At 45.5% G+C, this 16,525-nt stretch overlaps 1 protein-coding gene across 1 annotated transcript; it reads left to right on the plus strand.

Annotated features, from left to right (window-relative positions):
- Positions 1–1,908: 1,908 nt before the first annotated feature.
- Positions 1,909–13,582, plus strand: LOC123492194. Its single transcript, XM_045224486.1, has 6 exons — positions 1,909–2,251; positions 4,815–5,090; positions 5,635–5,961; positions 11,794–12,303; positions 12,996–13,145; positions 13,320–13,582. The coding sequence occupies exons 1-6, from the start codon at positions 1,909–1,911 to the stop codon at positions 13,580–13,582; spliced, it is 1,869 nt and encodes a 622-aa protein (XP_045080421.1).
- Positions 13,583–16,525: the final 2,943 nt, after the last annotated feature.

Here is a 16,525-nt window from a genome sequence, read left to right on the forward strand (position 1 = left end):
ACCGTAAAGCACGGGGGTGGCAGCATCATGCTATGGGGGTGCTTTGCTACAGGAGGGACTGGTGCACTTCACAAAATAGATGGCATCATGAGGAAGGAAAATGATGTGGATATATTGAAGCAACATCTCAAGACATCAGTCAGGAAGTTAAAGCTTGGTCACAAATGGGTCTTCCAAATGGACAATGACCCCAAGCATACTTCCAAAGTTGTGGCAAAATGGCTCAAGGACAACAAAGTCAAAGTATTGGAGTGGCCATCACAAAGCCCTGACCTCAATCCTATAGAAAATGTGTGGGCTGAACTGAAAATTTGTGTGCGAGCAAGGAGGCCTACAAACCTGACTCAGTCACACCAGCTCTGTCAGGAGGAATGGGCCAAAATTCACTGGTTAATACTAATTGAGTGTATGTAAACTTCTGACCCACTGGGAATGTGATGAAAGAAATAAAAGCTGAAATAAATCATTCTCTCTACTATTATTCTGACATTTCACATTCTTAAAATAAAGTGGGGATCCTAACTGACCTAAGACAGGGAATTTTTACTAAGATTAAATGTCAGGAATTGTGTTTGAGTTTAAATGTGTTTGGCTAAGATGTATGTAAACTTCCGATTTCAGCTGTAGTTCCAATCACAATATATGGAAACATTTTACATAATTGTACATATTTTACATACTTTTGCATGTAGTGCACAACAGTGTTAATATTGTGTGGGAGGAAAACATCTATGGGGATTTGCTGTTGGCCATTGATTTCAATAAGGAAAAATAGATCAACTGAAGATGTAATACAGTGCATCCGGAAAGTATTCAGACCCCTTGATTTTTTCCACATTTTGTTACGTTACAGCCTTATTCTAGAATGCATTAAATTGTTTTTTTCCCTTATCAATCTACGCACAATACCCCACAATGACAAAGCAAAAACAGGTTTTTAGACATTTTTGCAAATGTATTACAAATAAAAAAAGGAAATATCTGGAGCATGTTTTCATCTAAGATCTCTCTGTACTTTGCTCTGTTCATCTTTCCCTCGATCCTGACTAGTCTCCCAGTCCCTGCCGCTGAAAAACATCCCCACAGCATGATGCTGCCACCACCATGCTTCACCGTAGGGATGGTGCCAGATTTCCTCCAGACGTGACGCTTGGCATTCAGGCCAAATAGTTAAATCTTGGATTCAGACCAGAGAATCTTGTTTCTCATGGTCTGAGAGTATTTTAGGTACCTTTTGGCAAACTTCAAGCGGGCTGTCATGTGTCTTTTACTGAGGAGTCTGGCCACTCTACCATAAAGGTCTGATTGGTGGAGTGCTGCAGAGATGGTTGTTCTGGAAGGTTCTCCCATCTCCACAGAGGAACTCTGGAGCTCTGTCAGAATGACCATCGTGTTCTTGGTCACCTCCCTGACCAAGGAACTACTCCCCCGATTACTCAGTTTGGCCGGGCGGCCAGCTCCAGGAAGAGTCTTGGTGGTTCCAAACTTCTTCCATTTAAGAATGATGGAGGCCACTGTGTTCTTGGGGACATTCAATGCTGCAGAAATTCTTTGGTACCCTTCCCCAGATCTGTGCCTTGACACAATCCTGTCTCTGAGCTCTACGGACAATTATTACGACCTCATGGCTTGGTTTCTGCTCTAACATGCACTGTCAACTGTGGGACCTTATATAGACAGGTGTGTGCCTTTCCAAATCATGTCCAATCAATTGAATTTACCACAGGTGGACTCCAATCAAGTTGTAGAAACACCTCAAGGATGATCAATGGAAACAGGATGCACCTGAGCTCAATTTCGAGTCTCATACAAATGGTCTGAATACTTACTGTAAATAAGGTATTTATGTTTTTTAAAAATCTGTTTTCGCTTTGTCATTATGGGGTATTGTGGGTAGATTGATGAGGAATGCAGGCTCTAATTTTCAAACATTGCTTTTCAGAGGCCTATGTGACCTGTCTATTCCATGAGGATTGCATGTTGCCCTGTAACTTTAAACCCACTGGTGCTGTGGTCATCCACTGGTACAAACAGCAGATTCCTGTTCACAGCTACTATTACAACAAGGACCAGTATGGACTGCAAAATAAGCACTTCAATGGAAGGACATGCTTGTTCAACTCCCAGATCACCCATGGCAATGCATCGCTCCTCCTGAAGAGGGTCAAAGTTCAGGACAAGGGCAGGTACAAGTGCTACACCAGCACCAGAAAGGGGAACCAGGAGACCTTTGTCACACTGGGGGTGAAAGGTCAGTGAAAAATATCCCTATTGTCTCCTAGTTTATTATTATTCATGCAGCATTTCTCAATGGACAGCTCACATAAACCACCTTCTTTCTATTCATCAGTGGCGATTTTAGCCTGTAAATCTTGGTGGGGCAACAAAATTAAAATGTGGATGCATGCCAGCAAAGCCACTACACAACACAACACTAAACATTACATTAATTGCACTATAACGGTGACAAACGGTGTCCACAAACTGTTAGGGCCTACATTAAGCTGTCCCAACAGCAGTCTCAACACCTTACCACTGCTACACCTGGCTATCAGCGGAGCCTTGTCTGGCAGCGAAACAGTTAATTCAGCCTAATTTACTGCCTTTTTAAAAAACATAGCTGGAATGGCTGACTTGCTTAAACAAATGTGGTTTCTACTGACAATTGAGATGTACAAACTATGGCATAAGGGGACGACATACGGATAAGAGGCAATCCGTAATTTCCATTAAGACATTAACGAGCGAGCCAGGACGGACGTAGTCAATACAACTATTTGTTCAGCACTTTTGAAATGTACAGTGACAGAATTCAGAATATGGGCCGTGCTTACAGTGTTCTCCCTGTACACCAAGTCAGAACCGTAGGATAAATAAAGGGGGCATATAAGCAGACAATGAAAGCTCTTACAATATTAGTTAATTACATTTCTCTAAAACAGGTTATAGGCTGCATGTGCACCACCAAGTCAGAACAGTAGGCGAAATTAAGAGGTAAAAATAGACCAAATGATTAGGGTGAGGCACATGGGCTACTAACAGCTTACTACACAACATACACTTAGTATTACTTTCTTAGCTACAGTATATATATCTCCCTGGCATATTACATCATTTATGCAGCAGCATATAAGACATTTTTGGACTCACCTTGTTGTGATGTGCTCACTTGAATAGGAAGGTGGCGCGGCCGTCCTTCGTGGGCAAATATTTTCCCTGCCTGAGCTCGTTTATTCCCGACTTCCCAGTTGCAATGCTTGCAGTTAGCCACTGTCACCGATTCCTTCCAAACCACTCATTGTTGAATTTGCGATTTCCAAGTTGTTGTGTAATGTTAATGTCTAATAATGAGCACCGATACATTTTATCTATAATTTCTCTTCATTATTTATCTTCATATGACAAGGATTAAAAAGGATTTGCCAGTAGATTGTCGACTTGATTCATGATGATGACTGCTAGCTAAGATTTTGAAAGTAAGATGTTGACATGATCAGTCCAATCAACGTGATTTGACGTCATTTTATCTGTGGCCAATGACCTTGAGCCTTCTTGGATGGGCACTTATAATGTAACTCTATGCAGGACCCAAAGGACTTTAATTTTCGATGTCTACTCTTACTAAGGACTTAGACTTGTCGGTGACATAGTGTCCCCATGAGTGACAGAACACTGAGCCAATCACAGCGCAACTAGAGAACATTACAAACCCCTACGCTCCGTATTTCCGCTGGCTGCCCCACCACCACCACAGAAAGCACTGAGCTAGGCTGAAACACCTGCATTTTGGAGATGCCTTACTCAAGAAAACAAAAAAGAGACCATGTTTGTATGCGGCTTTATTAACTCAATTATGTATTTTATTTTTTTACATTGTTTGCAAACTGATATGTGACATGTATTAATGCCAGAATAACCATTTTCTTTGGTTGCAAAAAATGTGGGGCTCAAAACCACTGCTATTCATCAGTATGATTCCACATTTCAAATTCTGTCCAGACATGTGTAAAGCATTAAAAAGCTGGCACCCACTGGGCACAGACATCAGTTCAACGTCTAGTTTTGATTGAGTTGACAACTAACGTAATTTCAACGTGAAATCAACAAAAAATATCACCTTGTCATTAGATTTAGGTTAAAAGTTGGATGAAAAAAAAGAAGAAATGTCCTTACGTTGATGACTTTTTTCAATTCCAATCAATTTTCCACGTTGATTCAACGTCATCACATAAAATTTTTGGGGTTGAAATGGCATGGAAACAACGTTGATTCAACTAGTTTTTGCGCAGTGGGCAGGCTTTGTTAGCCATGTCTACATGTCTCAATATCGTTATGTTAACTTTGTCCGTTTATTTGTTGTGTAATATTTGCTCCTCAAACCACTTTAGGAGAGCCAAGAGGAGTGTGATTATCTATAGAGTATAATAAAAGCTTAAGCCTAATATTGAGTTTCGTGGGACGGTGTTTGTTAGTGCCATATAATGCATTAGTCTACCCTCATGGTTGTGACTGCAGGGGGGAATAAAGCACTCACTTTTTCCACTGTAACACTTGACTGGGCCCTGCCTGCATTAGTCTACAGGGTACACAATGTTTCCACAGGGACCGTGCCGTGGTCATGTGACTGGCTCTTATGTCATATTTCCATGAATGCCGAAGTTGTCATACTAACAATGCAAGCATCACTAGATAAAACAAAAAACATTACTGATATGCAATGATATGCCATGATTGGCCATGGAAACTCTAGAGGGCTAGGTAGGGTTCATACTTTATTCAACACTATCAAGAACACTTTTTTTTCTCTTTTGCAGCTCTCATCCAGTCAGTGAGAATAGAGATGACTGGGGAGGTCGTCTCCTGTTCATCTCAGAACATCTATCCTGTCCCTCAGGTGGCATGGACCACAGACCCACTGTCTTCCCCAGAAACACTACAGAACTCCACCAGCAAAACTCCAGACTCCAAAGGTCTGTACACAGTGGAGAGCACAGTAAGGATCCTGGGTAATGTCTCTGACCACGCCTATTTCTGTTCGGTCATCTCTGCAGACAAGGCCCAGGTGTGGACAGTCTCTCTGAAGCAGCAAGGTATGATTCAACATCTTTGGAATGCAGTGTTATGTTTATAAAACCAAGTCTCACAAAAATTCACAGTAAACAAGCTGTTCTCTCCTAGATTTAGCCTGAAAAGGCATTTTACAAAGAACTGACTAAGCTTGTATTTGAGATGCTCCTTGGAACAGAAACTAGGAATTATTGATCAGTCTATTTAGCGTCTCTAGAGAAAACCTTCAACCTATCTGGCGATATAGTGACATTTAAAGGCACGTTAAATATGTGCCTCATAAAAGTGTGTTACCAGCTTACATATCGTTAAATGTTGTGCTTTTTAGGGGTCATTAAGTTGTTGACAAAGGGGAGAGGTATCCCCGTGTAGCTCAGTTGGTAGAGCATGGTGTTTGCAACGCCAGGGATGTGGGTTCGTTTCCCACGGGGGACCAGTATGAAGAAAAAAAAAGAACAAATGTATGCTCTCACTAACTGTAAGTCGCTCTGGATAAGAGCGTCTGCTAAAATGACGTAAATATACAATGTATCATTGACAAATAATTTGTGATGTTTAATCTTGCAGAAGATATGATTGGAGAGGCGAGTCGAGAGCTGTCCATCCCTTGCATGGCTCCACAGAACCTCCAGAACTTCTCCCTCACATGGACCTTCACCAGAACTAATGAGCCCACAGTCATCCTCAGCTACGACAGCAGAACCAGACAGACCTCCAACCTCTGGGAGGGCCGGGTTGGACTGGAGCAGGACCGAGTTTTGATGGGAGACGGATCCCTCCTTCTTCACAACCCAGAGAGTCAGGAACACACAGGAACCTACACCTGTACATTCTCAGGCTTCCAGAACAGACACATGGTCCAAACCCAGGTCAACATCACAGCTACTCCAATAGGTAGGTGTATACTCATTAAATGTATAGGTTTTCTACACTATTCATATACATTGCTACAAACACACAAAGACAAGCAGATAGTTAATGAAGAAACACAATGTCTGTTTCACAGTGGAGAATGAGCAGAACAGTGAGAGGTCATTGTGGGGAACAGCAGCCTCTGTAGCCTTCTTTGCCTTCACAGTTTATGTGGCCCTTCCACGGTGTCTAAGACACAGAGGTAAGTGACTACAGACCTCTAAAAAATGTAGCTGTACACCTGATTGTATTTTCACCTATCTTTCCAGTAGGAAAGCAAACAATGTAGAATTGGAAACATGGGCGACCATTGCCTATAATGAGACCCTCACATGCAGGTAACCATAGACTAGAGGGTCATAACAGTAACACGTTTTAAACTGTTCTCGAGGAGGATGACTTGCTGTACTAAAATACTGTGTTCTTGTGTTGTAGATACAGCAATAACCATGAGTGGATCAACTTTACACCAACAAAATGGAGCAGGTCTGGATGAAACAGGAACCACTGAACATAGACCACATAGCAAAGGATTGTACATATCTGTACCACATACACCAGAGGGTGATATAACACCACCATACACTCCTAGACCAGATGAATTGGCAAATGATTTTCCAGAGACAACAGGACATTATTCACCAGGATCACAGTCACTGAGTGAGGAGCTAGACACAATCGGACCACAAACACCAGGCGATGATGGACCACAACTACACATACCAGAGAGTGATGAACTAGGAAATGGTGCCTCTATACTTGGAACCTTTGCACAAGACTTTAATGTAACAATATCATACGCCCAAGAAGGGGATATACCGGGACCATGTACATCAGGAGATGATGAAGAAGTAGGACTTCATCTCCTCCACACACATAAGGAGGTCCCGTCAGACCAAACACCAGAGGAGTCGATTCCTCTGGGCCAGATGACTCAGAAAGAGGTGCACATATCCAGGACTTACTAGGTAGTGATGCACCAGGACCTTACATTTACATTTTAGATACATAACAGGACTAGACAGCATGTCATATTGGAATAGCGATTGAGGAGATACAGTACTTCTCACAGTGGTCACAGCTGATGGACACATGGCTACAGTTGGGGGGAAAAGTATTTAGTCAGCCACCAATTGTGCAAGTTCTCCCACTTAAAAAGATGAGAGAGGCCTGTAATTTTCATCATAGGTACACGTCAACTATGACAGACAAAATGAGGAGAAAAAAATCCAGAAAATCACATTGTAGGATTTTTAATGAATTTATTTGCAAATTATGGTGGAAAATAAGTATTTGGTCAATAACAAAAGTTTCTCAATACTTTGTTATATACCCTTTGTTGGCAATGACACAGGTCAAACGTTTTCTGTAAGTCTTCACAAGGTTTTCACACACTGTTGCTGGTATTTTGGCCCATTCCTCCATGCAGAGCTCCTCTAGAGCAGTGATGTTTTGGGGTTGTCGCTGGGTAACACAGACTTTCAACTCCCTCCAAAGATTTTCTATGGGGTTGAGATCTGGAGACTGGCTAGGCCACTCCAGGACCTTGAAATGCTTCTTACGAAGCCACTCCTTCGTTGCCCGGGCGGTGTGTTTGGGATCATTGTCATGCTGAAAGACCCAGCCACGTTTCATCTTCAATGCCCTTGCTGATGGAAGGAGGTTTTCACTCAAAATCTCACGATACATGGCCCCATTCATTTTTTCCTTTACACGGATCAGTCGTCCTGGTCCTTTTGCAGAAAAAAAGCCCCAAAGCATGATGTTTCCACCCCCATGCTTCACAGTAGGTATGGTGTTCTTTGGATGCAACTCAGCATTCTTTGTCCTCCAAACACGACGAGGTGAGTTTTTACCAAAAAGTTATATTTTGGTTTCATCTGACCATATGACATTCTCCAAATCCTCTTCTGGATCATCCAAATGCACTCTAGCAAACTTCAGACGGGCCTGGACATGTACTGGCTTAAGCAGGGGGACACGGCTGGCACTATTTTGATTTGTTTAACACTTTTTTGGTTACTACATGATTCCATATGTGTTATTTCATAGTTTGATGTCTTCACTATTATTCTACAATGTAGAAAATAGTAAAAATAATGAGTAGGTGTGTCCAAACTTTTGACTGGTACTGTACATGAATCCTAATTCCAGTGTACACACAGGGATAACTCACTGGGCACAGACGTCATTTCAATGTCTAGTTTTGATTTACATTTGGTTGAGTTGTCAACTAACATGAATTCAATGTGAAATCACCAAAACATTGCACCATGTCATTGGGTTTAGGTTAAAAGTTGGGTGAAAAAAAGAAAAAAAGACAGAATTCCCTTATGTTGATGTTTTGCAAATCCATTCAGTTTTCCACATTGATTCAAAGTCATCACATAGAAAAAAATAATATGACATGCAAACAACGTTGATTCAAGCAGTTTTTGTTCAGTGGGAAGGGTTGTCCTGGCACAATTTAGCCTGGTCATCCTTTTGGAATCATGGCCACATTGTCCAGAAAGGTCAGTTTACTCACTTTAATCGTAGAGTCGAAGAATCTTGATTTGAAGCTAAACAGTCACAGCTTCATGCAAAACCCCCACAAAGGATCCATTGGGCTGTGCTCTGTTGGAGAGAAAGTAACTATGTAGCGTTGTAAGGATGAGTGTGTGTGTGTTTTGCTTGAGGGGGCATGTGATTGGATAGGTGCCTTTAAGGAGAAAATGGATGTGGCTGTGTGTGTTGTGAAGATATAAGTGAGAAGTGAAACTGATCATTCAACTCATGTGATTTCTATCACAAATTCCCTGTATTTTATGTGCACTTATGTGCTGATGCTTTCAAGCAATTCTCTCCAACTACTTCATGTGTTGTTTCTGTTCATGTGATGTTCACAGAGGACATGTGATCACTATACCCCTGAGCCACACACACAGTGCTTATTCCTTACTGCCCAGTGCAGTCAGAACAAAAGCAGGAGATTGTGTTTTCTGTAGGGTGATCAAATGTCCCCTTTCTGCTGACCCAGGGGTCACACAAGCTTATTTTCATTAGTTCTTCATCCAGACTGCTTGTCATCTCCTTAGATTCACTTTGGGGTTTCAGTTATTAATAGATATGATAGGGTGAATGCAAGATAACAGTGTTTTGTGGTCAAAATCTTCATTAGGGTTACTAAGCAATGAGGGAACTTAATTCCATCCTTCAGAGAACCAGCGCAATGTGACTAGTCAAACATTCCCTTTCATTTCAGGGATGAGTTGCCACCAATGGGAAGTGTTACCTCCACGGTGTGAGGCCAGGATAAACATGCATATGTTGACCTCATTTAACACAGGGCAGCCTGCAGTCTCATTCTCTGTGAGTATGCCCAAGCAACAAACAAGGAGTCAGCACAAGACTGTCACGATTGTTGAGAGACGGGTCAGAACAAGGTGCAGCGTGAAAAGCATACATGTTTATTTAACTCAGTAAACATAAACAAAACAAGAAACAACGTAACGTGAAGTCCTCAAGCTATACACATACAAGCCTAACACAGAACAAGATCCCACAACTAAGGTAGGCAACCAGGCTACTAAAGTATGATCCCCAATCAGAGACAACGAGCAACAGCTGTCTCTGATTGGGAATCACACCCGGCCAAACATAGACACACAACCTAGAACTGAAACATAGAAATAGACTAACTAGAACGTAAACATAGAATATATAACATAGAAACTCACGCCCTGACCAAACCAACTAAAGACAACAGGCCTCTCACGGCCAGGGCGTGACAAAGACACAACTTGACCAAGTTATTTTTAATAAATGTATTAAAACGTTAGTCAGAAAATATTAGTAGGTTACCATAACTCAAGGCAAATATCAAACAGGGCAATGAATTTGTGCTACTTTCCAACATAATTCCAACCCATCCCAAACTTTGCTCAGGCAATTATAGTAGCTTTGTTCACAGGTCTGGACACATTGGTCTGCATTGGACATGGACTCTGTGAGGATGTTGTATGATGATGTACAGTGGGGAAAAAAAGTATTTAGTCAGCCACCAAGTTCTCCCACTTGTGCAAGTTCTCCCACTTAAAAAGATGAGAGGCCTTTAATTTTCATCATAGGTACACGTCAACTATGACAGACAAATTGAGAAGAAAAAAAATCCAGAAAATCACATTGTAGGATTTTTAATGAATTTATTTGCAAATGATGGTGGAAAATAAGTATTTGGTCACCTACAAACAAGCAAGATTTCTTGCTCTCACAGACCTGTAACTTCTTCTTTAAGAGGCTCCTCTGTCCTCCACTCGTTACCTGTATTAATGGCACCTGTTTGAACTTGTTATCAGTATAAAAGACACCTGTCCACAACCTCAAACAGTCACACTCCAAACTCCACTATGGCCAAGACCAAAGAGCTGTCAAAGGACACCAGAAACAAAATTGTAGACCTGCACCAGGCTGGGAAGACTTAATCTGCAATAGGTAAGCAGCTTGGTTTGAAGAAATCAACTGTGGGAGCAATTATTAGGAAATGGAAGACATACAAGACCACTGATAATCTCCCTCGATCTGGGGCTCCACGCAAGATCTCACCCCGTGGGGTCAAAATGATCACAAGAACGGTGAGCAAAAATCCCAGAACCACACGGGGGGACCTAGTGAATGACCTGCAGAGAGCTGGGACCAAAGTAACAAAGCCTACCATCAGTAACACACTATGCCGCCAGGGATTCAAATCCTGCAGTGCCAGACGTGTCCCCCTGCTTAAGCCAGTACATGTCCAGGCCCGTCTGAAGTTTGCTAGAGTGTTTTCAACAATAACAGAAAAAAAATACAGCCTCAGCGACTGTCCAAGCAACCATGCAACAACACTGGAGGCCTATTGGCATTAATATAACGTATGAGAAGTTAACAAGTAATGCAACAACAAAATATAGGCTATTTGGAAAGGGCACAATGGCTGCCGGAGCTGCAACTTGGTGATGGTGGGAGTGGTTTTCCCGAATGGAATCATCTGAGTTCAAGAATCATCTGAGTTCATCAAGACATTTCCAGTTTTGCTCATCACTAAACAGTAAATAGACATCAAATCATAAAATTACACAAAAACTCTGTAGGACATCATGGCTCTCTCTGGCTATACTGTCCCCATCCATACAGCCAGTTGGGTTCTCAGTACATTGCGCAGACAGGAATAGAGAACTCTCCGGCAAAAATCTGTTTCACCTGTCTTGTGCTTGTCTCCACTCCCCACCAGGTGTCTCCCATTTTCCCCCATTATCCCCTGTGTATTTATACCTGCATTTTCTGTTTGTCTGTTGCCAGTTCGTCTTGTCTTGTCATGTTGTGCCAACGTGTTCTTTCCCGTTTTCCTGTTTCTCAAGTTTTTGTTTTTAGTCTTCCCGGTTCTGACCCTTCTGCCTGTCCTGACCCTGAGCCTGCCTGTCGTCCGGTACCTGCCTGACTCTCCTGGATTACGAACCTCTTCCTGCCCTCGACCTGCCCTTTGCCTGCCCCCTGTGTTAAAATAAGCATTCTGAGATTCGAACTATCCGCCTCCTGTGTCTGCATCTGGGTCTTATCCTGAGTCATGATAGTATGAACTGGCCATGACTGACCCAGCAGACTCGGACCAGCTCCGCAATGCTGTCTTCTCCCAAGGAGCCAACGTTGGAAGACACAAGGAGCTATGAAAGGACTCCAGACCTTGGCGGAATGCCATGACCACGCTTTCAATGTATTGCTGGAGCAATTCCGTGGATTATCTACTAGGCAGCAAGCCACTACGGTAACCCCACAGACTCTCAGTAACCCTGCTACCAGTGGCCTCTCCCCAGCCTACCCCTGCTTCCCGAGAACCCAGCTTACCTCCTCCGGAGCGCTACGCTGGAGATTCAGGAACCTGGCGGGCGTTTCTCTCCCAGTGCTCCCTCATCTTCGAGCTGCAGCCCTCTTCGTTTCCCTCGGATCGATCAAAGATAGTGTACCTGATAACGCTGATGTCCGGGAGGGCAATCGCCTGGGCTACGGCTGTGTGGGAGCAACAATCCACCATTTGCCTCAGTCTGGAGGAGTTCGTAGCAGAGGTTAGAAAGGTGTTTGATTCTTCGTTGTCCGGGAGAGAGGCTGCTCGGAAGCTACTTGTGGCAGACTACGCAGTAGATTTTCGCACTTTTGCCGCCGAGAGTGCCTGGAACCCAGAATCTCTGTTCGACACTTTCCTTCATGGATTATCGGAGGTGGTTAAAGATGAGCTCGCAGCCCGGGAGCTTCCCATGGACCTTGACTCTCTCATAGCCTTGACCATACGTATCGATAGGCGGCTACGGGAATGTAGGAGGGAGAGGAGGTCTGTTCCCGGTTATACTCCCTCGTCCACGGCTCCCACCTCGCCTCCGAGGAATCCCGGACGTCCCCGACGTCTACCATACCGGTAGAATCCGATGTCACCCGAGTTCCCTCGGGAATCACCGAGGGCTGTCGACTCGCCTCCTCCGGAGCCCAAGCAGCTGGGCAGGGCTAGATTGTCTCCTGCTGAACGCTTACGCAGACTGAGCACCAAGAGCTGTCTGTAGTCCCGTGTAGCTCAGTTGGTAGAGCATGGCGTTTGCAAACGCCAGGGTTGTGGGTTCGATTCCCACGGGGGGCCAGTATGAAAATGTATGCACTCACTAAAACTGTAAGTCGCTCTGGATAAGGTTTTCAATAAGGCCCGTGCTACATCTCTCCCTCCGCATCAACCCTATGACTGCGCTATCGACCTTCTCTCGGGCATTACACCGCATCTGGGGCGGCTTTATTCCCTGTTGGGTCCGGCGACCAAGACTATGGAAATGTACATTGTGGGCTCTCTTGCTGCAGGGAGTATTTGTCCATCTGCCTCCCCCGCTGGTGCAGGGTTTTTCTTTGTGGAGAAGAATGACAAAACCCTGCATCCGTGTATCGACTATTGGGGACTTAATGACATCATGGTTAAAAAACGTTACCCTCTTCCACTCATCTCCTCGGCTTTTGAGCCTCTTCAGGGGGCTACTATCTTCTCGAAGTTGGACCTTCAGAACGCGAATGGAAGACAGCCTTTAACACGGCTAGCGGGCACTACGAGTACCTTGTTATGCCATTCAGACTGACCAACGCTCCCGCAGTGTTCCAGGCCCTGGTCAACGATGTGCTCCGTGACATGCTGAACCGGTTCGTGTTTGTCTATCTTGACGACATCCTCTTTTTTCCCCGTTCAGCTCAAGAGCACATCCTCCACGTCCGACAGGTCCTTCAGTGTCTCCTGGAGAACCAGCTTTTTGTGAAAGCAGAGAAATGTGAATTCCATCGCTCCACCATCTCCTTCCTAGGATATGTCATCGCTGCAGGAAATATTCAGATGGATTCTGACAAGGTGAGAGCAGTGGTGGATTGGCCTCAACCCACATCCAGAGTACAGCTGCAACGTTTCCTGGGGTTTGCTAATTTCTTCCGCCGCTTCATCCGGGGTTACAGCACCCTGGCTGCCCCCCTCTCAGCACTCACCTCTGCCAAGTTTCCGTTCACGTGGCTCCAGCAGCTGACCGGGAGTTCTCGGACCTCAAGCATCGATTCACTACAGCTCCCATCTTAATCCATCCGGACCCGTCCTGTCAGTTTGTGGTGGAAGTCGACGCCTCGGATGTCGGAGTAGGGGCCGTCCTGTCCCAGCGTTCTGCCCAGGACCAAAAGCTGCATCCCTGCGCTTTCCTTTCCTATTGTCTTAACCCCACTGAGAGGAACAATGACGTGGGTAATCGAGAACTTCTCGCGGTCAAGATGGCGTTGGAGGAGTGGAGGCACTGGTTAGAGGGGGCGGAACATCCATTCTTGGTGTGGACTGACCATAAGAACCTGGAATATCTCTGCACCGCTAAGCGCCTCAACTCTAGGCAGGCTCGATGGGCCCTGTTATTCACTCGTTTCAATTTTACTATCTCCTACCGCCCTGGGTCCAAGAATGTGAAGCCTGATGCGCTCTCACGTCTGTATAGCCCCGTTGCTACACCGTCTGACCCCGAGACCATCCTCCCTACCTCCTGTCTAGCATGGTCTGTAAAGCACACCGTTCCCAGCCGGACCCCGGGGGGCAGCTAACCGAATGTTTGTCCCGGACTCTGCCCGTTCCCCGGTCCTGAAATGGTCACATTCCTCTAGACTAACCTGGCATCCTGGCTCCCGTCGGACCCTGGTTTCATCTGACAACGTTTCTGGTGGCCCACCATGGTTCCTGACATCTCCGCATTCGTCGCCGCCTGCACTGTGTGTGCACAGAATAAGACGCCACGGCAAGCTCCGGTTGGCCTCCTTCAACCACTCCCTGTTCCTATCTGTCCCTGGTCCCATATATCCCTGGACTTTGTCACTGGTCTCCCTCCATCAGATGGCAACACCACTATCCTTGCGGTGGTGGATAGGTTTTCCAAAGCAGCCCATTTTATTCCCCTTCCCAAGCTACCCTCAGCCAAGGAGACCGCCCAGCTCATGGTGCAGCACGTCTTCTGGATCTATGGACTTCCGGTCGACATGGTCTCCGATCGCGGTCCTCAGTTCTAGTCCCGGTTCTGGAAGGCGTTCTGCATCCTCATTGGGTCGTTGGCCAGCCTGTCCTCCGGTTTTCATCCCCAGTCTAACGGCCAGTTGGAGCCAGCAACTCGTGTGGGTGGAAAACGCCCGCAACACCCTCCCCTGCTTGGCCACTGGTCTCTCGCCCTTCGAGTGTTCCTTGGGATATCAGCCCCAACTCTTCGCTGAGCAAGAGGAAGAAGTCAGCATACCCTCTGCCCAGATGTTTGTCCGCCACTGTCGCCGTACCTGGAAGAGAGCCCGGTCCGTTCTCCTCAAGACCACCTTCAGGTATCGGCGACAGGCGGACCGCCACCTGACCCCTGCTCCTCGCTATCGTCTCGGGCAGAGGGTATGTCTCTCAACTCGGGATCTGCCTCTTCGGGTGGAGTCCCGTAACCTTTCCCCCCGTTTTTTCAGCCCTATCCCCATCTCTAAGATCCTTAGCCCCTCTGCTGTTCGTCTTCTGTTGCCCTGCACCCTCCTTATACATCCCACTTTTCATGTGTCTAGGATTAAACTTCTGTCTCACAGCCCTTTGTCTCCTGTTTCCAGGCCCACCCCTCTCTCCCGTCTCATCGACGGCCATACACGTTGAGGCGCCTTCTGAGTGTTCGACCTCGGGGCAGGGGATTCCAGTACCTGGTTGACTGGGAGGGTTATGGCCCAGAGGAGAGGTGCAGTGTCCCCGCTAGGAATATCCTGGACCCAGCCCTCACTGCTGAGTTCCACTGCCGGCACCCCGGTCAAACAGGTATGTGCCCGGGTAGGACGCCAGGTTGCGCCCCTAGAGGGGGGGTACTGTCACACCCTGATCTGTTTCACCTGTCTTGCCAGTTCGCTTGTCTTGTCAGGTCATACCAGCATGTTTTTTCCTGTTTTCCTGTTTCTCAAGTTTTTGTTTTTAGTCTTCCCGGTTCTGACCCTTCAGCCTGTCCTGACCCTGAGTCTGCCTGTTATCCGGTACCTGCCTGACTCTCCTGGATTACGAACCTCTGTCTGCCCTCGACCTGCCCTTTGCCTACCCCCTGTGTTAAAATAAACATTCTGAGATTCGAACTATCCGCCTACTGTGTCTGCATCTAGGTCTTATCCTGAGTCGTGATAGGTGTATGTTTAATGATTAATGTACAGGAACTCAAGTCCTTTTGTTCACCCGACCTAGAATACCTCAGAATCAAATGCAGACCGCATTACCTCCCAAGATAATTATCTTCGGTCATTGTCACAGCTGCATATAATTCTCCCTCAAGCGGATACCAAGACGGCTCTCACGGAACTACACTGGACTTTGTGCAAACTGGAAACTGTATATCCTGAGGCTATATCTATTGTAGCTGGGAACTTAAATAAAGCAAATCTTAGGAAAACGCTACCAAAGTTTTATCAACACAATGCCTGCCCCACTCGCGCATCAAAAACTCTCCATTCATTGCTACTCTCCCTTCCAGGACGACTGCATGGCCCTCCCCTGTCCTCCCTTCGGCAAATCAGATCACGCCTCCATCCTTCTCCTCCCTTCCTAGGCAGAAACTCAAACAGGAAGTACCCGTGGTAAGGACTGTTCAATGCTGGTCTGACCAATCGGAATCCATGCTTCATGATTGTTTGATCACGCTGACTGGGATATGTTCCGGGTTGCCTTTGAGAATAACATTGACGCATACACAGACATGGTGACTGAGTTCATCGGGAAGTGTATAGGGGATGTTGTTCCCACTGTGACGATTAAAACCTATCCAAACCAAGAAATGTGGTAGATGGCAGCATTCGCGCAAAACTGAAAGCGTGAACCACCGCATTTAACTGAGACTAGGGGACTGGGAATATGGTAGAGTACAAACAGTCCAGTTATGCCCTTCGTAAGGCAATCAAACAGGCAAAACGTCAGTACAGAGACAAAGTGGAGTCACAATTCAATGGCTCAGACACGAGACGTATGTGGCAGGGACTCCAGACTGTCACGAATTCA

This window comes from Coregonus clupeaformis, chromosome 13, assembly GCF_020615455.1.
Source record: "Coregonus clupeaformis isolate EN_2021a chromosome 13, ASM2061545v1, whole genome shotgun sequence".
In the NCBI taxonomy this organism is placed as follows: Eukaryota; Metazoa; Chordata; class Actinopteri; order Salmoniformes; family Salmonidae; genus Coregonus; species Coregonus clupeaformis.

Excerpts from the sequence above, each read along its gene's own strand:
- LOC123492194 (XM_045224486.1), top strand. The coding sequence starts at position 1,909 with ATGCAGGCTCTAATTTTCAAACATTGCTTTTCAGAGGCCTATGTGACC. Across the intron at positions 5,962-11,793 it reads CATCACAGCTACTCCAATAG|TGGCCTCTCCCCAGCCTACC; the intron begins GTAGGTGTATAC and ends CCCTGCTACCAG. Across the intron at positions 13,146-13,319 it reads CCTGGTCAACGATGTGCTCC|GATATGTCATCGCTGCAGGA; the intron begins GTGACATGCTGA and ends TCTCCTTCCTAG.